At 58.9% G+C, this 20,771-nt stretch overlaps 3 protein-coding genes across 5 annotated transcripts in view; 2 read left to right on the forward strand and 1 right to left on the reverse strand.

The window, feature by feature from the left end:
- Positions 1-281: 281 nt before the first annotated feature.
- On the forward strand, positions 282-11,862 carry EZH1 (enhancer of zeste 1 polycomb repressive complex 2 subunit). Its single transcript, XM_042027833.1, has 19 exons — positions 282-668; positions 1,017-1,145; positions 1,429-1,548; positions 2,062-2,182; positions 2,869-3,042; positions 3,926-4,028; positions 4,301-4,464; positions 5,238-5,329; positions 5,896-6,070; positions 6,487-6,683; positions 7,084-7,175; positions 7,715-7,755; positions 8,199-8,324; positions 8,840-9,018; positions 9,519-9,614; positions 9,990-10,071; positions 10,206-10,286; positions 10,389-10,473; positions 10,598-11,862. The coding sequence occupies exons 1-19, from the start codon at positions 552-554 to the stop codon at positions 10,656-10,658; spliced, it is 2,235 nt and encodes a 744-aa protein (XP_041883767.1). The 5' UTR covers positions 282-551; the 3' UTR covers positions 10,659-11,862.
- Positions 11,863-12,234: 372 nt separating this feature from the next.
- On the reverse strand, positions 12,235-20,765 carry CNTNAP1 (contactin associated protein 1). The gene is made up of 24 exons (XM_042027829.1): positions 20,671-20,765; positions 19,489-19,590; positions 19,101-19,294; positions 18,852-18,999; positions 18,448-18,651; positions 18,196-18,380; positions 17,967-18,110; positions 17,371-17,632; positions 17,145-17,294; positions 16,905-17,076; positions 16,710-16,816; positions 16,485-16,604; positions 16,139-16,342; positions 15,900-16,056; positions 15,617-15,744; positions 15,335-15,502; positions 15,040-15,258; positions 14,723-14,962; positions 14,413-14,649; positions 14,124-14,251; positions 13,920-14,013; positions 13,569-13,802; positions 13,399-13,446; positions 12,235-13,313 (listed from the first exon to the last, which is right to left on the reverse strand). The coding sequence occupies exons 1-24, from the start codon at positions 20,747-20,749 to the stop codon at positions 13,123-13,125; spliced, it is 3,915 nt and encodes a 1,304-aa protein (XP_041883763.1). The 5' UTR covers positions 20,750-20,765; the 3' UTR covers positions 12,235-13,122.
- The window catches only part of PLEKHH3 (pleckstrin homology, MyTH4 and FERM domain containing H3), a 12,168-nt gene continuing 12,007 nt past the window's right edge, over positions 20,611-20,771 (forward strand). For all 3 annotated transcript variants that reach the window (XM_042027830.1, XM_042027832.1, XM_042027831.1), the window contains exon 1: positions 20,611-20,629. The gene's annotated coding sequence lies outside the window, so the exon portion shown is untranslated. The remainder of the gene's footprint in view (positions 20,630-20,771) is intronic.

Genomic DNA, 20,771 nt, shown 5'->3' on the forward strand with positions numbered 1-20,771 from the left:
GGGGGGTCCCGGGGGGCAACGGGTCCCCGTGGTACCGGCCGGGTCCCGGGGGGCAGCGGGTCCCCGTGGTACCGGCCGGGCCCCGCGGGCGGGGAGTTGGCGGCTCGGACCCGCTCCCCCGGCCCGGCGGCGCCGCCGGCCTCGGCTCGCTCCGGTTCTTGTCGCCGGGCGCGGGGAGCGCTCGGGCCCGGCCGGAGCGGCAGGGAGGGCGGCTGGAGTGGACCCGCGGCTCTCCGGCGGCGTGTACCGGGAGAGGGCGGGCACCCCAGCAACCCCCGGGCTCAGGTGCTGCGCCGGGGGCTCGGGGGACAGGAGCGGCCGGTTCTGGTCAGCACCACCCCTCGCTGCTGTCCCGGGCCTGTCCGTGCGCTTTGGCTGTGGGTGTTCCGCAGTCAGCAGCGCTGCAGAGCGACGCCGTTATTTTGTTTGGCTTAAGTCTATGATGCATAGAGTGTTTTTCCCATCCACAGGGATGTTATTCTAATATCACTTGTTTTGGGGTTGAGCTCTCCATTATTTAATGTTTATTCTTTCTGTATTGTTATAGAAAAATGGAAATTACCGCTCCTCCGACATCCAAGTGTATCATGTACTGGAAAAGGAAAGTCAAGTCTGAGTACATGCGTCTGCGGCAGCTCAAGAGGTTCCAGGCGAACATGGGAGCAAAGGTACAGCCACAGCAAGGACTGGGCTGAGATGTCCCCAGAAAGGCTTCATTTCAGCTCAGAGTGTCCAAGTTGTGCCAGAGGGTGTCAGCAAGGTGAATTGATAAGCTGTGCTTGACTTGCAAGCTGGATAAATGGGAAGAGATGCCACTTCTCCTCGTGCTCTGTCTTGAGCCGTGTGGGCAGCAGCTGTCGCACACACAAAGCCGTTGAACAAGTGCTGGTGTAACTGCAGCAGGAGAGCTCCTTCCCAGCTGGTTTTTACAGGATCTCCCTGCTGAACCCTTTCAGTGCTGTGGGAGTTCTCAATGGGTTTTCTTAAATTTTGAGAGCTCCTTTCTCTCCTTTCAGGCTCTCTTTGTGGCCAACTTTGCAAAGGTTCATGAAAAGACTCAAATCCTTAATGAAGACTGGAAGAAGCTTCGAGTGCAGCCAGTGCAGTTGATGAAGCCAGTCAGCGGGCACCCATTCCTGAAACAGGTGTGCAGAGCAACAGCAAGTGGGGGCTGGAACCAGGACTCTGCAGGGAGCTGTGGGGATATGGGATGAGTTTTTGTCTGTGTTGCCGTAGGTCAGTGTCAGGCCATGCCTCACATTTCTGGAATGCAGAAATGGACAAAAAATATCCCCAAGGCATTTTCCTGTGATGGAGTCCACAGAGTGGATGTGGGGCTTCTGTGTTTGTCCTGGATTCAGTTTTCCTCAGGCTGTGGCAGCCTCCCAGAGTGGTTCCTCACTGACCTTCTCTGTACTTGTATTCCAGTGCACTGTTGAGAGCATTTTCCCAGGATTTTCAAGTCAGACACTGTACATGAGGACCCTGAACACAGTGGCACTGGTGCCCATCATGTACTCCTGGTCCCCTCTTCAGCAGAATTTCATGGTACGTGGGAAGCGTGGGGTCTCAGTGAGGTCAGTGTCTGACTGTTACACAGTTGGGAAGTGGTTCTTCATCCCAGTTGTTTCAGGCAACATCTGCTTGAGGGATGATGGAAAGTGTTGCTTTAGTTGCTTGTTCTGTAGAATCCCATAAGCCAGCCTTGTGTCCACGCTACCTCACCCAGACAGTCTCCTTTACACGTGACTCCTTGACAGAGTCACCATTTCTTCACAGGATTCAAGGAGTAAATATAGTTTTTGGGGGGGTTTTGTTTGTTTGTGTTTTTTCCTAAGATTTTTATTTCCTTTTATATGAAAAGTTTTATTTCTTAGGCAGGTCCTTTCCTTTGTGACTGGGTTACAGTGGGATAGCACTGATGTGTCAGTGATGAGACATCTGAACCTTTGCTGTGCATGATGTTGTTGGCAGGTCTGAGGGACCAGAGCAGCCTTGGGCACAGCCCTGCTGGGGTCAGCAAACACTGCTTTTTCTGAGTTGTGTCTGATCTCTCTTCAGGTGGAGGATGAAACGGTTCTGTGCAATATCCCTTACATGGGCGACGAGGTGAAGGAAGAAGATGAAACTTTCATCGAAGAACTTATTAATAACTATGATGGGAAAGTTCACGGAGAGGAAGGTAACCTGGGAGCAACCAGCTGTGTCCACTCAAGGCCAGGTTGGATGGGACTTGGAGCAACCTGGTCTAGTGGCCTGTCCATGGCAGGGATGGAACAAGATGAGCTTTAAGATCCCTTCCAACCCAAACCTTCCTATGGTTCTGTGATTCAGTCTCTTGCAAATCACATATCCAAGTAGTTCAGAAGTCAAAAGGTGGCAGCAGTAACCAGCTTTTCTGTGAGAGCTCTCAGAGCAGGGAAACAGGATGGTGTGTGCTGTTCTCCTTTGCGTGGGCACATTCCTGCCTTTGGATACCTCACTCCGTTTTAACACCTGGAGTGCTCTGGAGCCAGTGCTCCTGTGTACAGGGATTCACAGGCATTCTCTGGGATGCTGAAAATGTGCTGGAGGGCAGGAGGAGCTCAGCAACCCTGTTCTGCTTGTTGCCTTAGCCAAGAGTTTAATCAATGGAAAGCGCTGCCTGCCTCATCATAAAATTGCCCAGGAGGAAGACAGGGAAAACTGGTGTGGCCTGTCCCCAGATTGCTGAAAATGATACAACACTACTGACTCCAGTGCTAAAATCCCACCTACCCCAACAAAACTGAGAGAAGGGCTCTGGTTGGTAGCAGAGCACATTGGCTTGTGGTTTGCCATGGTGAGAAATGAGAAAGATGGTGGCACTCCCACTTCTGTGTGTTTCAGAAATGATCTCAGGGTCAGTCCTCATCAGTGATGCTGTGTTCCTGGAGCTAGTGAATGCTCTGAATCAGTACTCGGATGAGGAAGAGGAAGGACACAATGATTCTGAGGTGAAACAGGAGGATGGGAAAGAGGAGCTGCCAGTGACAAGGAAAAGAAAGCGAATTGCAGTGGAAGGTGGGTTTGGCCCCCAGAGAAGTGGGGGTTATGTTGGTCATGTTTCCATCCTGCCCTGCCTGAGCACTGGGCACTGCTCTCCTGCCATCAGTGGGTTGTTAATGTGCCGCCAAGAGTAGTTCCAGCTTGACAAGTTCTGTAGCAGAAGGGAAATGGTTTCCTCTCACTGTCCGCTGTGGACAGGAGAAGAAATCACCAGCTTAGAGTGTGGTGAGGAGTAATTTAGATGCGTCATCTGGAAACCCACTTCCTGGTAAGATTAGCAAAGCTGGGTGTTATCTGAGAGGTTGTGGGAACTCTGCTGGTGGAGGTTTTCAAGTGCTGGTCTGGCAAGCACCTGTCAGGGAGGTGTGGGTGGATCTGTTTCTGTGGGAGGCAGGAAGATGGACCTTTTCAAATCCCTTCCAGACCTGCTTTCCATGTATTAGTGTTCCTCTTCCCTCTCCTGTGCCACCTGGAGCTCTTGTTGCTTAGAGGAAGCTCTGGTTTGTGGGATTTTCATGTGTCCTGGATGACCTTCTGAATGCTGATGGGTAATTTTGTCTTTGTCCTTAATCTGTAGGGATGCAGGTGGCACAAACACCAAGACTTTTGTGGATGTAGAAAAGCATTGTCTGCAAGTTCTGTCCTGGCAGAAATAAATAGTAATAGCACTTAAGAAGAGTTGGTACTTCCAGCAGTACATTGTGCTATGCTGAAAGTGGCCTAGCGCTGCTTCTGGAAATGCCTTAGCCTGGTTGCAGGACACAAGGTTTATCTGTTGTGCATGGGATTACATTTCTGTGATAAAATACAATCCTGAGCATCTCTGGAATTGCTCTGTGCAAGAAGGAAAGACCCATTCACATCAGCTTGGGTGAGGAATTGTGTCTTCTCTTTGCAGGTAACAAGAAGTGTTCCAAGAAGAGGTTCCCCAATGACATGATATTCACTGCTATTTCTTCCATGTTTCCTGAGTATGGCTTCCCAGAGGATATGAAAGAAAGGTAGAAAATCCCTGCTCTGGTTGTCTGTTACCTTTCTTAGCAAGATTTAAAATCTTTATTTCTGAGACCATCACTGTGGGCTGGCTGGGCCACAAAGCTCGGTGCCTGCAGGCTCCACAGGCAGAGTGTGTTTTGAATGTTACAAACTGCAGTTTGGCCTTGAGGTACCTGGGCCAGAGCCCGATGGGCCCAGATAGTGATGTAGGCATGTAAAGCTGTCGCAGGCGGTGGGGAAAGCGTGCACATCCCTGGGTGTTTGTGTTTGTCACCAGGTACCGGGAGCTCACGGAGGTGTCAGACCTGAACGTGCTGCCGCCGCAGTGCACTCCCAACATCGACGGGCCGTGCGCCAAGTCGGTGCAGCGGGAGCAGTCCCTGCACTCCTTCCACACCCTCTTCTGCCGCCGCTGCTTCAAATACGACTGCTTTCTGCATCGTAAGTGCCATCTCAGCCGGACGCTTCCCTAGAGCCCTTTCTCCTCAGTTTTCCTCTGCACACCTTGTTTAGTTCCGTGCTGGAGTCTCTGGAGGGTGGTGCCTCATGAGTTTGCAGTGGGGCCTTAGGAGCTGACAGGTGCCCAGAAGCCTTTTGTACAGACGGCTCCGCTCTTTGCTCCCACGGATGGCAGACCGACACGCGTGGCCGTGCCCTCTCCGCGCTCAGCACGCCGCGTCCGAGCTCCCGGCAGCTTGTGCAGTAGTCCTGCCGCCACCAGACTTTGCTCTTGCTTTGCAGAAGCTCGTCAGTGAAAGGCATGAATGTTTCACTGCCAAAGTCTGGACATGCCCCTGTGTTTTGTTGCCTCACTGGAACTTACGGCTTCGTCTTAGTCATGTTCCTGCGGTTGGCCCCTGCCAAAGCCTTTTGGATACTGATTAGCTGCTGGACCTGCTGTTCTCCAGGTCTAAGGGCTTCTTTGGGAAGTCACAGGACTTTTTCCAGTGAATTATTTATTAAAAGATATAATATTGAGATCACGTGGTCTTTTTGTTTCAGTGTGAAAGCGGATCCTTTTCCTCTGGCCTCTCCTTCCCAAGCTGCCTAGTCCCTGTTGTGGGTTGGAGCAGGGCTACGCCACGGGTCTGGTCGCCTCAGGCCCCACTGCCAGGGGAACCCTCAGGCACACAGGCTCCTGCTTCCTGTCCCTTGCAGAGTGGGGGGAGACTCTTGGAGAATGCTAATAGTAAAGATAATTGTTACTTTTTCAGCTTTTCATGCTACTCCTAATGTGTACAAACGAAAGAATAGAGAGACCAAGATTGAGCCAGATCCTTGCGGCGCAGACTGTTTCCTCTGGCTGGTATGTTTCTGTGTCACTGCTTTAGCAACCATGAGAGAAGTGCCCTGGCCAGCTCTGCTCTGCAGAGCTCTGTGGATCCTTTTCACAACTTGGATGATTTTTTCAGAATTAGTTCTGGTCCTTGTTGGATTCAAAGGAGCATGAATGCAAATGCAGACCTTACCAGATGCATATTATAGTAGATCTCCAACAAAGACTAATTCCAGAGCTAGCAGATGGGAAATTGTGTGACAAATGATTTCTGTAGACTCAATGCAGTGTTAGAGAAATTAAGCCCATGTTAAAAAGGAGCAGAGTGAGAAACCAGGAGTATCCAGAGGAGTGGGCTGGGGTTCAGGGCCAGGGATCCTCTGCTGACCAGGCAGAGATGCCAAAGGGAACAAAGTGGGAATCTGCAGGACAGGCAGCTGGCAGGGTTTGGCACTTGCTGAAGGGACCGCACGTGGCCGGCCTCTTCTACCTGCTCTTGGTGGTGGCAGGACAGGGCTTGTCCCAGGGCCTGTGGAAAAGCCTTCCTGCATTCACTGGTCATCTGCCACCTCTCTTGTCTTCTGCTCTGCTTGCAGGAAGGAGCCAAGGAGTTTGCTGCACTGCACAACCCCCGATCCAAGTGCTCGGGCCGTCGCCGCCGGCGGCACCACGTGGTGGGCGCATCGTGCTCCAACACCCCGGCTGTCACTGAGACCAGGGAGGGCGACAGCGACCGGGACACAGGCAACGAGTGGGCCTCTAGCTCCTCGGGTAGGGTGCCAGTCGTGAGACACCCCACTCCTCTCTGTGTGGGCAGTGAGGGCAGGCAGCTCCTCACAGCTGGAGCACTCCCAGGCTCCCCTCTACTTCCTGCACAGCTGGAGAATTTGGAGTTAGCAGTCAGTGTTCCCAGCAAACCTGAGGGACACCGGCTCTGCCCTGCTGCTGTGGGATTCACTGTCCTCTCCCAGGAAGGAGGAATGTTGCCAGGCAAAGCAAGAGCTTTGCTGGGACCTGCAAAGGCCAGAGCGAGCCCTTGGCTCCTGAGCACCGTGCCTGGCCAGAAGCAGGAGTGTGTGGCTGGGAGTGCAGTGCAGGGTTGCAGGGCACTAGGGGGTGACCACTGCCCCCAGAACCATGATGGCCAGGTGCCTTCTTCCAGGCTTAATATCTGCCTTTCCTGCCAGAGGCCAACTCCCGCTGCCAAACCCCCACTAAGCAGAAGCTGAGCCCAGCCTCCTCCCAGCTGTTTGCGGTGGAGACGCCGCAGGAGCCCGTGGAGTGGACAGGAGCCGAGGAGTCACTGTTCCGCGTCTTCCATGGGACCTACTTCAACAACTTCTGCTCAATTGCCAGGCTGCTGGGGACAAAGACCTGCAAGCAGGTGGGTGCCCAGAGCAGGCAATGCAGCAACAAGAGAGGGGCCCAGGCCAGAGCCAGTGCCTGTTGGTTTTATTTCTCTGCCACAAACCTCCCTTTGGAAAGTGCCACATCTACGCTTCTGGAGTTCAGGGTGTTACTCTGCAGCAGTGCTGCTGTTGGCAGAGTGAGCCGTGTGTGCCTGTGTCCCTCCCACATGCAGTGTCACACCAGGTGTGCAGGCACTCATTTTTCAGGCAGGAGGAGCAACGGTGCCTGTAGGCAGGAAAATGGGCCAGAGATGCTGCTCTCTGGGCCCAGGCCTGGGAGCCTTGTTGTGCTTAGTCACACTCTCCTTATGCTTCTGATAAAACAACATGAGTGCACTGAACTTGTTTCTTACTTTTGCTTGTGTTCTTCACTAGGTCTTTCAGTTTGCAGTAAAGGAATCGCTTATAACAAAACTGCCAACAAATGAGTTAATGAATCCATCCCAGAAGAAGAAAAGGAAGCACAGGCAAGTGTTGGACAAGCTTGTTTTGTTCTTAAAATGCAACCAGATCCGCTGCTTTTTGTGCCAGCGCATTCCTGGTAATCCCCATCTGGCTCCCATCTGTGCGCATGTCCTGCTGTCACATGGGGCTGCTGCTGCTGCTGCTGCTGCTGGGCGCTGGCCCTGGCCCAGCTCCAGGGCTGCTGCTCTGGCTGGGGGCTCCGTGGCCCTGCAGCCCCAGGCTCGGCTTGAGGACAGGGCAGCACTGGCTGCTGGTCCCGGTGCCACTTCCCTAACAGCAGCCTCAGCTCCCTGACTTGTCACCCACTTTGTGTGTTGATCCCAATGTGTCCAGTGTTATTCTGGCTCTGGTGTTTGGCTTAAAGAGCTTCTGCTGCAGCTGCATCACTCTCATCTCTCTCTACTCTATGGTGGCTGCTGATCATTAATGCATGAATCTGCCAGGCCCATCTCTGCTGTGCTGGCCGCTGGTGCCGAGCGGCCCTGGCCGGCTCTCCCTGATGGCTCACGCATCCCCTCAACCCTCTCTGCTCCTTTTCCAGGCTGTGGGCTGCACACTGCAGGAAGATCCAGCTGAAGAAAGGTAGCGTTGGCCGTGGCTGTGTCATGGGAGGTTTGCGAGGGTTGAGTTCTCCAGCTCCGACTGCCGCAGCGGGATGGCCACGTGCTGCTCACCAGCCTGGCAGGTCCAGCAGCGTGGAGGGGAGTGACTACCCCTGACCAGGCTCCTTGGGGTGCTGGGGGCATTGTGGCCGTGCCAGTGCCCGCCGAGGCTGCATGTGCAGCGGGGTTTGCTGCAGCCAGGGGAGGCTGAGGGCTGGTGTGCAGCCCTGCAGTGGACTGGGCTGTGGTCAGTGGGCACAGCCATGTGTGTGCCTGTGGGAGCTGGGTGCTGCCAGGCTCCCTGTGCAGTGCAGGCAGATGGGCAGCTTGCACCTTCTCGGCTCCAGCACCCTGCATGTGCTGCCTTGAAAAGGTTCCTGCAACATGCAGCTTTTGAGCTTGGCATCTCTCTTCTTGTTCTAGATAATTCACCGACCCAGGTGTACAACTATCAGCCCTGTGACCACCCTGAGCATCCCTGTGACAGCTCCTGCCCTTGCATCATGACTCAGAATTTCTGTGAGAAGTTCTGCCAGTGCAACCCTGACTGTAAGGAGAGGTCAAGGACTATCGGGCAGGAAAGCAGCCAGCTCTCCTGGCACAGAGCACAGGGAGGGTGCAGAGCTGGGGCTTGCTGGAGGCCTGCTTTATTCCTGCACTCGCTGCTCTGTCCGTCTGCAGCTGTTCTGTTAGCAGCCTGCAAAAGTCCAAAGGGAATTGGTTCCGTGCTGCCCTGCAGCTCTTGGCAGCCGAGATGCTCCTGTTAGTGCTTGTCCCTGTGTCTGTATCCTGCAGGTGCTGCTGCTGGTCCCCTGTGAGCAGGATGTGCCTCCAGCAGTTCGGGTGGGCGTTGGTTGGGTCACTGCTCTGCCATGTTTGTTTTTCCTGTCTGGGCTTCCATTCCCAGCTCTGCAATGGAGATAACAGCCAGACGTTCTGTCCCTGCCCAACGCCTGCCAGGGCGAGATCTGGCTGGGGAGGAGCATCTGGGGCAGAGACCCTGCATGGCCCCTCTGTTCTCTGCCAAACCTCACAGTGCAAACCCATGGTCTGTGTTGCTACAGGTCAGAACCGCTTCCCAGGCTGCCGCTGTAAGACCCAGTGCAACACCAAGCAGTGCCCCTGCTACCTGGCTGTGCGGGAGTGCGACCCTGACCTCTGCCTGACCTGTGGCGCTTCAGAGCACTGGGACTGCAAGGTGGTCTCCTGCAAGAACTGCAGCATCCAGCGAGGCCTCAAAAAGGTATTGACAGCAGTGTGGCAGGGGCTGGCTCAGGGCAGAGCTGATACCCAGCTGCTGCTGCTATGTGGAGGGGGGGGAATAACTTCCCTGCAGCTGCCAGAGTGCCAAAGTGGAAAAGAATCTGCTCTGCCCCGGGCCTCTGCAGCACTTACTCTGGAGTAGGGATTGCGGATGTGAAAATCAGGAGATGGGAGTTACGTGAGGAATGGTGAGAGCAAGGGAATGTATAAAGTGACTCCAGAGAAAGATTTAGTCTTGGATTCTGCTGGTCAGAGCAAGGAATTGCACATTAAAAAAAAGAGAAATTCAGAGAAAGTTCCAGATTAGTGTGTGTCAAGTCCTGTGCAGCTCCACGTAATGGTGTAAGTCTGTAGGGAGCTGTGTGTCACCATAACAAGGGGATGCTGGGTGGACACTGTCTCCCCTCTGCCCCCATGATCTGTGTGCTGGGAGGTGCTGTACCTGCCAGCTGTCCCCATCTCCTTCCATTTTCATTCCAGCATTTGTTGCTGGCCCCATCAGACGTGGCTGGCTGGGGGACTTTCATCAAGGAGGCTGTGCAGAAGAACGAGTTCATCTCTGAGTACTGTGGGGAGGTCAGTGCTGCTGCCTGTGCTGGGGCTGCACGCCAGGCACACGGGGGCTGCGGGTGCTGGGAGAGCTTCCTTTGCCTGTGGGGTCAGCTGCCTTCCCTGGCTCGGCTGCGCCCGTGGGCTCACTCTGACCACATTTGGAGATCGAGCCCTTTGCTGTCTGGGGACACGTCTCAGTGGCCCTCCAGTGTGGAGGAGCGTGTTGTGTGTGTGCTGCTACCTGAGAGCCCTGCTCTGGCCTCTGCCCCATCCCTGGGAGCCCCAGCAAGCTCCTGCCCATGAGGTGGGAGGGAGAGCAGGAGGGTGTTTCCAGGAGGCAGGTGAGCACCTGGCTCAGCCCTCAGCTGCTGAGTCTCTCAAGGTATTCTCCCTCTACAGCTCATTTCACAGGATGAGGCTGACAGGCGAGGAAAGGTCTACGACAAATACATGTCCAGCTTCCTCTTCAACCTCAACAATGGTAACTTCCTGAGGTGTTCAGGGCTGAGAGGCCAGAGCTGCTGGCCAGGTGGGCAGGCTCAGCCCACCTCTTGCCTGGGTGATGGGCCTGGCCTAACATCAGGTTTTGTTTGGTTGGTTTTTTTTTTGTAATAGATTTTGTTGTTGACGCTACTCGCAAAGGAAATAAAATCCGCTTTGCCAACCACTCAGTGAACCCCAATTGCTATGCGAAAGGTGAGGTTCCGCTGCCCAGCCAGGACAGATGGGGCTCAGTGCTGCAAGAGCTCTGGCCCAGGCTGGGGCTGCAAATCTCTGATGTTGCATCTCTGGTTGCAGTTGTGATGGTGAACGGAGACCACCGGATCGGTATCTTCGCCAAGAGAGCCATCCAGGCAGGAGAGGAGCTCTTCTTTGACTACAGGTACCTTGGCCAGCAGAGACCTTGGCCAGCAGGGACCTTGGGCTGCAGGGACCTTGGGCTGCAGGGTCAACCCCACCTTCTGTGTGGGAGGTCATTGCTGCAGCCATGACTTGCTGTCCTGTAGGTACAGCCAGGCAGATGCCCTGAAGTATGTCGGCATAGAGAGGGAGACGGACATCATCTAAGCTCCAGGGTGGTCCTGGCACACCTTGCTGCTGCACCTTGTAAGCAATGCCATGTTTGCTTCACGCTGACATGACTGCTGCTGTTCCTGCTGCTGTGTGTGTCACAAGTGCTACTTTCCATCCAGACACCAGAGAGACTTGGGGCAGGAGTGTAAGCAGTCCCTGGGCCATGGCTGCTGTCCCAGGGTGGTTTCTCCTCTGCCCCAGCTGGCTGGGAAACAGGGACTGCCCAGGTGTGGCTGGAGTGGCACCAAGGGATGCCTGGGGATGGGAGAGCAGCACTATGCAACACAATACTTTGAGTAGGGGTGCCACTGAGCTGGGTAGAGGACGATGTTACAGTCACTGCCTGTGGTGACCCAGGGGAGGCTCCGCAGAAACCTTCCTTGGGCTTTGTGACCCCCTGGCCCTGGGAATAAAGAGGAAGTATTCTCTGGCAGGGTGAGGTTTAGCCTTGGCACCCCATGCAAAAAGGAAAGAAAAAAGCACTTTAAACTAATCCTCAGCTGGTGGCTGGGCCCTGTATTTGCGCTGGGGTGGAGGGACTGCAGGCGTCCCAGGTGTCCTGCCTTCATCAGCACCTTTGCTGGGGTGTTGCTCCAGGCCTGGGACACGGCAGGCTGGCTGGGATCTCGGGTGACCTGAAGGTTGGGGCTGTCCCCTGAGAGCCACATATGCCACCAGCTGCCTGCCTGGCCTGGTGCTGGGTGCTGGGCTGTGCTCCCAATGTCCAGGGCTGGGTTCCCAGGATGACAGGGGGAGCTTGGCTGAGCCCTGACGTGACTCCAGGGCCCCAGCCCCTTCCCAGCTGTTTAGTCCAGGAACACACAGAAGTGCTGGGTTTGCCTGGGAGCCAGGGCCTCCCTGGCCCAGCCCTCACCACGCTTTCCCAGTCCCCTGCCATGGCAGGCCAGGCTCTCTGTCCTTCCCATTGTCCATGATGGCCCTGTGGAGCCTGGAGGTGTTTAGGTCTGTCTGGAGCAGTGCTTGTATCCCAGCACCTGCCTGAGCCTTGCTCCCTGCCACCTCCATCCACCCAGCTCCTGCCAACCCTGCTCTTGCCTAAGCGTCTTCTGCCACTTTGGCCATATCTGCACTATGCCAGGCTTGTGTCTGTGGTTTGTTGACGGTGAATAATGGTAATAATAATGCACTTTAAATAACATGGCTTGTAGCCTTTGTCATAATAAAGTGGTAGCAAAGACCCTCCCCTGCTTGCTGGCCTCTGTTACCCTGGGGAGCAGCTGGCAGCAGCCTGTTCCCTGACTGTCCCCTGCCTGCTGGGCTCAGCCCGGCTGTCCTCGACAGTCCAGGGGGAATCACGAGTGACCCGGTGCCGCCGGCTGCCTGAATCACACCGGCTCAGCGTGGGAAGGAGGCCGAGGTGTGTGGTGGGGAGAGCAGGACGTGATGTGTGTATGCAGCAGCAGCTGAGCTGCCTCTAGCCCGGGCTCCTGCACCCTGCATCTCGCTCCGGGACCAGGAATTGCTGTTGTCAATCTGGTCCCTCCCTTGGTGCAGGCTGAGCCGGGATAGGAGGAGAGGATCTGTCCAGGCTGCCAAGGTGAAGGCTGGGGAGTGTCAAACGCCATCATTCTGCCTTTATTTGATTATCTTCACATCTCATTCAAAAGAACAGGTTTTTTAAAAATAAAGTGCCCAGTGGAGCCAGGCCTTTGGGTAAATAAATGCATATCTGTAACATCGTCTTACCACAACACAGCAAGTGAACAGGAGCTTTCCCTGGGCTGGAGGTAATCGGCAGGACTGGCACTTCGTACAGAGAAGTAGCAAACTACAGACCACGTACCACGACACGCGGGACGTCACGCCCGCGGGAGCTTCCGTTTGGTTTTTTATACAAACCGATAGAATAAAAAAACCGGAGTGTAGTAGAATATCCAGCAACAAAAATGGTAGAAAGGATCTGTACCTGATCTTATGAAAGCAGCATCTCAGCAAGGTGCGGTGGCGGCATGCGCGGCGCCGGAGTGGAGTATTGCTTGGCTCCCCGGCTGTGCGGGGCCGGTGCTCGTGGCTCGGCGTGGTGCTGGCGAAGCGAGCAAAGCAGCGGGTCATCTACGCGGGCAGCACTAACGGGCGGCAGCAGCAGCCGGGTGGCCCCGGCCGCAGGGAGGGTGGGCGCCGGGCCCGGGGCTCCCCGACAGAGGCCAGGCAGGATTTGGCAGCTGTAGAGGCAGCAGCCTGCCTCCGGCATGGGGGCTGTCGGCGTGTCCGGGGCGAGCGAGGCTGGGGCTCGGCGGATCTCGGCCGCACTCCGGGGCCGGTCGGTGGCGGCTCTGGGGAGGAGGTGGCGCTCGGTCCGGTCCGGTCCGGTCAGTCTGAAGGCGGGTGGTGGCAGTTCAGGTGTGCTCGGCCTTTTGGTCCCGCGATGCTTGCTCATTCCCGGGCGGCTCCCGGGGCTGCGGGGGCTGTGAGAGCCCATCCCACCCCCCCGGCCCCGCTAGTCCCCTCTCGGCTCCTCCAGGATCTGGGGCAGGTTCTGGTCCTTGCGTGCCGATGGCGGTTTGGCGGCACCGCCGTAATCCTGGATGGCCTTGGGCTCATTGGTGTGGTAAGAGCCCTTGTAGCGGTGGTGGTAGAAGTAGAGCAGCGCCAGCAGCCCTGCCAGCAGCAGGAGCAGGAAGATCACGACTGCAGGGAAGAGACAGCAGTGAGGGACTGGGGAGGGGCTGCGGGGCCGTGCCAGTGTGGAGTACCAGCCAGAGGCTTCACTTACACCCGATGATGATCCCAATCCAGCCATCGTCGTGCACGTGGGGGAACTCTGCAGAGACAGAGTAGGCAGCTGAGACCAGGCTGCAGCAAAGTCTCATGCCAGAGCTTCCCTTCTGCAGCTGCTGCTTGACGAGGGCTCCATCCCCACGAGGGTCCCACCACAGCACTCACCTGTTGCCATGTACCAGGGGTCCATCTCAGGAGGGATAAGGACTGTGCTGAGGGGGAGCATTGAGGCACAGCTGGACTCCACCAGCTCCCCCCGGATGCTGTAGGGCCGCAGGGCACTGGTAGGGTGGAAGATGGCTTTGAGGGGCACGATGGTGTTGAATTTCACCCCTGAGAGGCAGCCTGAGAAGCCAGGTGTGTTGTAGCGCTGGATCTCGGGGTCAATCACGCCAGTCTCTGTGGGGCCACAGAAGGAGATTACTCTTCCTCCTCAGAGGGCAAGGACCATGCTGTGCAGGGCAGACCCCGGAGACCCCAGCATGGGAGCCCAGCTGAGGGCAGGACCCAGCTCACCCATCACACGCCCCAGGTACAGGTTTTTGGGCGAGTCCAGCTTGCTGTCCACAAACAGGGAAAACTGCTGCTCCATGACGGGGAGGTAGTCCACCTGCAAGATAGGTGCACAGCGTCAGTGCCCACAGAGCCACCCTGCCCATGCCCCCTCCCAGCCTGACCTGAAGCCCCCAGACCCTGCTGGGAGGGTGCCCCAGCTCATACCTGGGTGTACAGTGTGCGGTGCAGGCGGGTGATGTTGACACGGTGGGGCCGTCCATCCGTCACTGGCTTGTTGGTGAGAGTGAAGACATAGGGGCTGGTGCCCAGCTGGTAGCGCAGCTGTAGGCTCCCTGTGGGCAGCACAGGGCCGTCAGCAGGGCTGGACCTCTCAGTGGGTACATCCAGCCCGTCTATAGGGTTGGAAAGTGGCATCCACAGAGAAGAGCATCCTATGCAAGCCCCAGCCCGACAGGCTCTGGGTGAGCCCCAGGGCTGGGGGCCCTGCCCTCACCATCATCCTTGATGAGCACGGCCATATAGTCCTTGACAAAGGTGCTGACGTAGAGCAGCACGGCGGGTGCTGAGGTGGTGCTGAAGCTGAAGCTGACCTCCTCGCTGGTGAGGTTGTAGCCAGGCAGGGGCTGCCAGGGGCTGCTCACAATGCTGGCGAACTCGCGGGCGGCGTACAGCGACATGGGCAGGATGTTGTACCGCACCCAGGTGCCCTCCTCGAAGTAGCCACCGATGTCTGTGGGAGGGCTTAAGGTGAGGGAAGCGCCGGCTCCTCGGCCCCTCCCACCCTGCAGGGCACAGCCACTCACCGTGGTTGCAGAAGGGCCCGGTGAAGGCGGAGATGCTGCAGTTGCAGGTGTAGTGGCTGTAGCGCTCGACGCAGAGCCCACTGTTCTGGCAGGGCACCGGCGGGTCCTGGCAGTAGCCGGTGCAGTTGACCCGCACGCCCTCTGTCTCGTTGGCTTTGCCCTCCAGGTTGAGCGTCACCCCGTTCATCCGCAGTGCCCGCAGGCACCCCAGGAACGGGCGCATCTTGTGCTCTGCTGCGCCTGCAGCGGGGCCAAGACTGAGTGCCCTGTGGCACATGGGGGTCTGGGGGCGCAGGGACGTGGCCAGGGGCTCTCACCGACGTAGAGGGGCCTGTCAAAGTCCAGGCGGACGAAGCTCTGTGGGGGGAATGGCCGCACCACCCAGGGCAGCTTGTCCACCCGCAGCCGCGCCAGCTTGACGTTGAGCTCCGCCTTCACCTGGTGCCACTCATCGTCATTCCAGGGTACCACCGACCGCACCGTCAGGTTCTCGTCCCCATTCCCAATGTCGAATATAAACACCACGTCCCTAGTGGCTGCAAGGATGTGGTGTTGAGAAGGGGTCCCAGCCCTACTGCCCCTGAGAGCCCTGCACCCTCTGCCCTCCCGTACTGTTGAGCTCAATGCGGATGTAGTGTCGGTAGCCTGGGTTCTCCAGGAAGACTCCAGACAGGGCAGTGGTCTTGAAGTAGAAGGAGATGTCAAGGCTGTAGTTGGCCTGGAAGGTGGGGAAGATCAGGGCTGCGCCCCTGTTGAAGGAGACGGTGTTCCAGGTGTTGCCTGCGGGGAACAGGAGGGGCAGTGAGGGATGGGTGGGGTCCCTCCATGTGGGACACCACAGGCTGGTGTAGGCACTCTGCAGTCAGGGGATGTTCTGTGGGGCCGGTCACTTACGGTCTCCATAGCACCGTAGGGGCCCCAGCACGAACTGGGCTTCAGAGCCAGAGCGGTTGGTGTCTCCAACCACAACCTGGGTGACAGGCAGGTGGTCCACAAAGGTCAGCAGACCCTTGTCTGTCCTCCTGCAAATGTGAGTGCATCAGAGGGGCCATGAGGTGTTTCTCTCCCTTTGCCAGCTCGTAGCCCTGTTACCCCCATCTGAGCGCCCCAGAGTCTGTGCCCCCCATGACTGCAGCCCCCACCCCACAGCTCCTGTTTCGCAGCCCCAGCCACTGACCAAATTGCATGGTCAGCATCGCAATTGCAGAAGTACTGGGGGTCAGCACAGTTCTTGTCCAGCCCGCAGGCGCAGCGCTGGATGCCCGGTCGCGAGCCCCCCCAGTAGTAGTGCCGCTCATCGTTCCGACCCATCCAGAAGCTGAAGGGCAGCCCAGCTGCAGGCACAGAGGAAGGTCAGGACATGGTCCCACATCACGGACAGCCACGCAGCGCAGCCCCTGTTCCCCCGGCACTCACAGGGGGTGTTGAGCAGGCGGGAGTTGTAGCAGTGGAGCTCAATGCGCTGCTCGCAGTACTCAGAGGCATTGGCCAGGGCTGAGACCTCGGCCCAGGAGGCGTTCCAGTAGTCCACGGCCCCCAGGTAGGGCTGGTCCACACTGGAGCCCGTCACCCGTGTAGCGTAGTGACGGTTGTGCCGGATGATGGTCCATGCTCGGTCCTCTGCAGTGAAAGGGGAGCTTTAGGACTTGTCCCCTAGGACACCCCTGCTCCCTCTATCCTGTTCCAGCTCCAATACACAGGCAAGGACTGGTTCCCAGGGGTACCAGGCAGAGGGACCCCCCTGCCCTCCTGCTACCCCCACCTCGGATGTCACAGTACACCGTGAAGGGCTTGAGCGGCCCACTGCCATCTGGGTCAATGGTGTAGTTGCCCGAGGTCTTCCCGCTGACCCGGTAAGCATCACATGTTTCCTTGTAAAGGGCTGGAAGAGAAGAGCCAGGTGGAGGTCAGTGCAAGGCAGGCACCAGGCAGCAGTAGGGGCCACAGGTGCCCATATTGTCCCTGACCCATGAGGCTCCAGGCTCACATTTGTGGCAGGTCTCCCCCTTGTACCCCGTCAGGTCGCAGATGCACATGAAGTCATCCCAGGATTGGATACAGCGGCTGTCATGCTCACACAGGTTGGGGGTGCACCTGAGGGCACAGACGGCTCCTGTCCCAGCACCAGCACAGCCCTCCCGTGCCCCCCACTCCCAGGCAGCACCCTTGTCCCAGTCAATACCTGTCCGTGATCCCACAGACATTGAAGAACACGTTGTGGTACTGCGCCAGCCGGTGCTGTGCCAGCAGCTCCACGTCCACAGGCTGCATGTCTACGTTCAGCATCTGCAGGCAGCCGTGGAAAGCTGTCTGGTTTGACCGGCAGCCAGTGATTGAGGCCGGCTTGGGGCAGCCTGTAAGACAGATCAGGGTGAGCAGCCCTGAGGCACCCAGTGCCCCCCAACCCCGCCCTGCTGCCCACCTCCAAAGAAGTACTGGCTGCCAGTGCGTAGCTGGAAGGGGTGCACCACCCGAAACTCAGAGCCATCATCATCATCAATGGTGACCACAGCTGAACCCTCCCGTGCCACCAGGTGCACCGAGTGCCAGAAGCCATCATTCAGGTGATGCCCTGTGTGGAGAGGAAGGTGCATGGGGAGGCTCTGCTGCCAGATTGGCCCCCCGCCCTGTTCTGGCTCCCAGCCCACCTGCAGCAAACTCCAGCTTCTTCTTGCCAGGCTGGGCGATGGAGACATTGACCTGCCCCTCACTCAGCACCATCTCCAGGGAGCCCAGGCGGTCAGCAAAGCCGGTGTAGAGCAGGAGGCCAACAGTGTCCCAGGAGCGGAAGCGGAAGCTGACAGCCAGGCGGTTCCTCCGTGGGATCCCCGGCACCCGCACGTAGTTATTGATGCCAGCGAAGGTGATGGGGGTGTTCAGCTGGTCCTGGCAGTAGTGGCCCACATTGCCCTGGGAGTGACCATGGGAAGGGGTGAGGAAGGGAATGGTCCCATGGAGGGGAGGCCCTCTCATCCCCACAGTCCTGACCTCAATTATGCCCAATTGATCCCAATGCCTGGCAGAGCCAGGCGGGTGCCCCAGGCCAGGGACAACCTTGCATGGTCAATCCGGCGCCGCTTGGCTGAGCAAGGCCACTGCCTGGCCCCGCATCACCCCGCAGTGGGCAGGGAACCTGACCCCAGGGAAGGGGTCACCCCGCAGTGGGGCTAAGGACCCACAGGAAAGGGGTCCCCCCACAGCAGGCAGAGGACTCCCAGAGAAGGGGCCACCCCCCAGGCTGGACCTCAAAGCGAATGTTGGGTCTCCGGTGCCGGGCCAGGTCGGCGATGTTGACCCCATTGAACATGATGTTCTCCACGCAGCCCCGGAAGTTCTGCCGGTAGGTGAGGTGCTGCTTGTCGTGGTCAATCACCCCTCCAAAGAATACCTGGGAGGCAGAGGGAGGGTGTCGGCCCCTCTCTGGAGGACACCGCAGCTCAACATCCTGGCAGCCCCCTGCCCACTGCACCCACCTCAGTTTCGAGGTCAAGCTGGTCAAAGGTGCCACGGCAGCGGAAGCGTTTGACCTCCCCGTCCAGTGTCAGGTTGATGTAGTGGCCGAGACGCTCAATGTGCAATGAGTGCCAGTGCTGGTCATCCAGGAGGCTGCCCACCGCCACCGTTGTGTGGCCCTCACTGGCGTGCAGTGGGCTGCTGCCTGGGGAGGACCAGCATCAGCCGGTGGCCCCCTGGCCCCACGCGCCCGGCCCCTGGCCCCGGCTCACCTAAGCTGATGTGCAGGAGGAGCTGGGCCTGTTTGAGCTCCACTGTGATGTAGTCACCCTGTGAGCCCTCCCCATGCATCAGCACTCCATCCTGCTCCAGTGTCTTGAAGTTGAAGGAGATGTCATCCTCAAAGGTACTGACCCTCTTGGCTCGGAAACGGTAGGAGATGGCATCATCCCCATCAAAGTAGAGCACGTGGGACCCTGGGGAAAGCAGAGCAGCCCCAGCCATGTCACTGCCTGCAGCAGCAGGTGCCCTGGCACAGGGAACACTCCCTTCTGCTACGGTCTATGCCATGGCTGCAGACTGCTTGGGCACAACACCCTCTGAGAGAGTTTTCCAGGTGTGCCAGAGCCAGGATCCCGCCACGCAGGGCTGCTGGAGCCCCTGGCCAGGTACTCACGGTAGGGACAGCCATAGAGGCCCAGGCGCAGTCCAATCTTCCCACGTGGGTTCCAGGCCACCGGAATGATGCGAATGTATCGTGCCAGGATGGGGTAATGCAGGTCATGCCGCACCACCCCGCTCTCATTCACGTTCCCAAAGAATGTCTGGGGATGAAGGGTCACCGTCAACCCCTTGCTCCAGGCCAGGGGTCTCTACTCCCCTCAGAGGAGCCCCCTCTCACAGGGAACCCCGGGCTCCCCCCTACCCAGTTGCTGCCCTGCTGGAAGAAGGGTTTCCAGCTCGTAGGGTGGTCTCCATAGAGCACAATGTAGCGTGTAAGCCAGTCATAGGTGTTGAAGGTTCCCTGTGTGGCCACTGCGTTGATCCGGTGCTTTTGCATCAGGTCGATCTGGAGCCAGGGCTGCTTGTCCCGGGGGTCGGGGGACCAGCCGCTGGTGCCTGCGGGGGGAGCGGCTCAGCTGGCCCCACAGCCCCACACCCATCGGCTCCCGACCGGGCGGCGGCTGCTTTCTCGGCCCCACCACAGCACCTGACTGGACCCCTCAGCCTCGCGAGAGGCAAAACCCGGCCGGGGACACCCCCAGCCCACGTCCCCTGCCCCGCCTGCATCCCAGTTCCGCGGGGGGACTCACTGTGCAGACGGGCGAAGCTGGCCGAGTAGAAGATGTTGTATCTGGAGGAGGCACCGATGGAGTAGGAGTAAAGGGGAGCAACGAGCTCATCATAGCAGGGTCCTGAGGGGAGAACGGAGCTGGGGGCGGCCTCGGGGAACTGAGCTGGGCAGTGTCTCTGTGGGAGCTCCCCCGTCCCAGCCCTGCAGACCCTGAGGGCTCTGGGCACCCCGCGGCTCCCTCGGGCCGGCGGAGCGGCGGGCCCGCTTTGCTCTCCCCTCCCACTGCAGCGGAGCTGACACACCTCTGCGGGCCCCGGCGCCGGCACCAGCCGCCTCCGCACTGACGTGGGCGACGGGACCCCCCGCTCTGCCCCGCCCCGGCGGGGAAAGATCCCGCGTGGGAGCCCGGGGGATCCCGTGCAAACCCTCGCGGCACCGGCAAAAGACCCTCCAGAGGGGCCGGGGTCTCGAATCTCTTGAAGGGTCCCCTACTGGGTCGGACGGAGTCCGGGGAACCCAGAAGCATCCCCAGCTCTCACTGCAGGAACCGTGCTGCATCACCCCCCAGTCCACCGCCTCCCGACTCTACCACCCCCGGTCCCACCGCCCCCCGCCTCGATGTTACTTTGCCCCGGCCCTGGGGAAGGGGCCCCGGCTCAGGGGGTCGCGGGGAGCTGCCCGGTGCGACCAGGGCCTCGGCGATTCCCGTTCCCGAGCGGCTGCCCCCAGCCCCGGTACCGGGTCGGGCCCGGTGCAGCCCCGCGGCGGGGCCAGCCCGGCGGGTGGCGGCGCTGGCCGAGGTGCTGGCGGAGCCCGGCCGGTCCCGCGGGGCGGCCCCGCTCTCCTCGGCATTCCCGGGTATTCCGGATTCTCGGGGCGTCCCGGTTCCCTCGGGTCCCCCGGGGGCGCGGGCGGGCGCGGGGCCCCCGGCGGCGGCGGGGGGGGGGGGCTGCGGCGGGGCCGCCCCGGGCGGGGCGCGGTCGCGGGGAGAGCCCGGACGCCCGTGTCCGGCAGTGACCTTGGGAACGATGCGAACAGGGGCAGCGGAGGATACCGAGGGATGCCGGGGGATGCCCGGGGGAGAAGGGGGGATGCCCGAGAGAACGGAGGATGCGGGGACTGCTCGGGGATGCGGGGACGGGGCGGCGGGCGCGGTCCCGCAGTGCGGAGCGGCCGCTCCCGGGACTGCGGCCCCACTTACGTGCGAGGCAGCCGGGGCCGGGGCACAGGAAGCCGGCGCAGGCGGCGAGCAGGAGCCCGAGGAGGCGGCGGGCGCCCATGCTGCGCGCCCCGAGCGCCCTC

Source organism: Corvus kubaryi, unplaced genomic scaffold, assembly GCF_017639235.1.
Source record: "Corvus kubaryi isolate FWS band 111438036 unplaced genomic scaffold, C.kubaryi_AGA036_p1.0 37301, whole genome shotgun sequence".
NCBI lineage: Eukaryota > Metazoa > Chordata > Aves > Passeriformes > Corvidae > Corvus > Corvus kubaryi.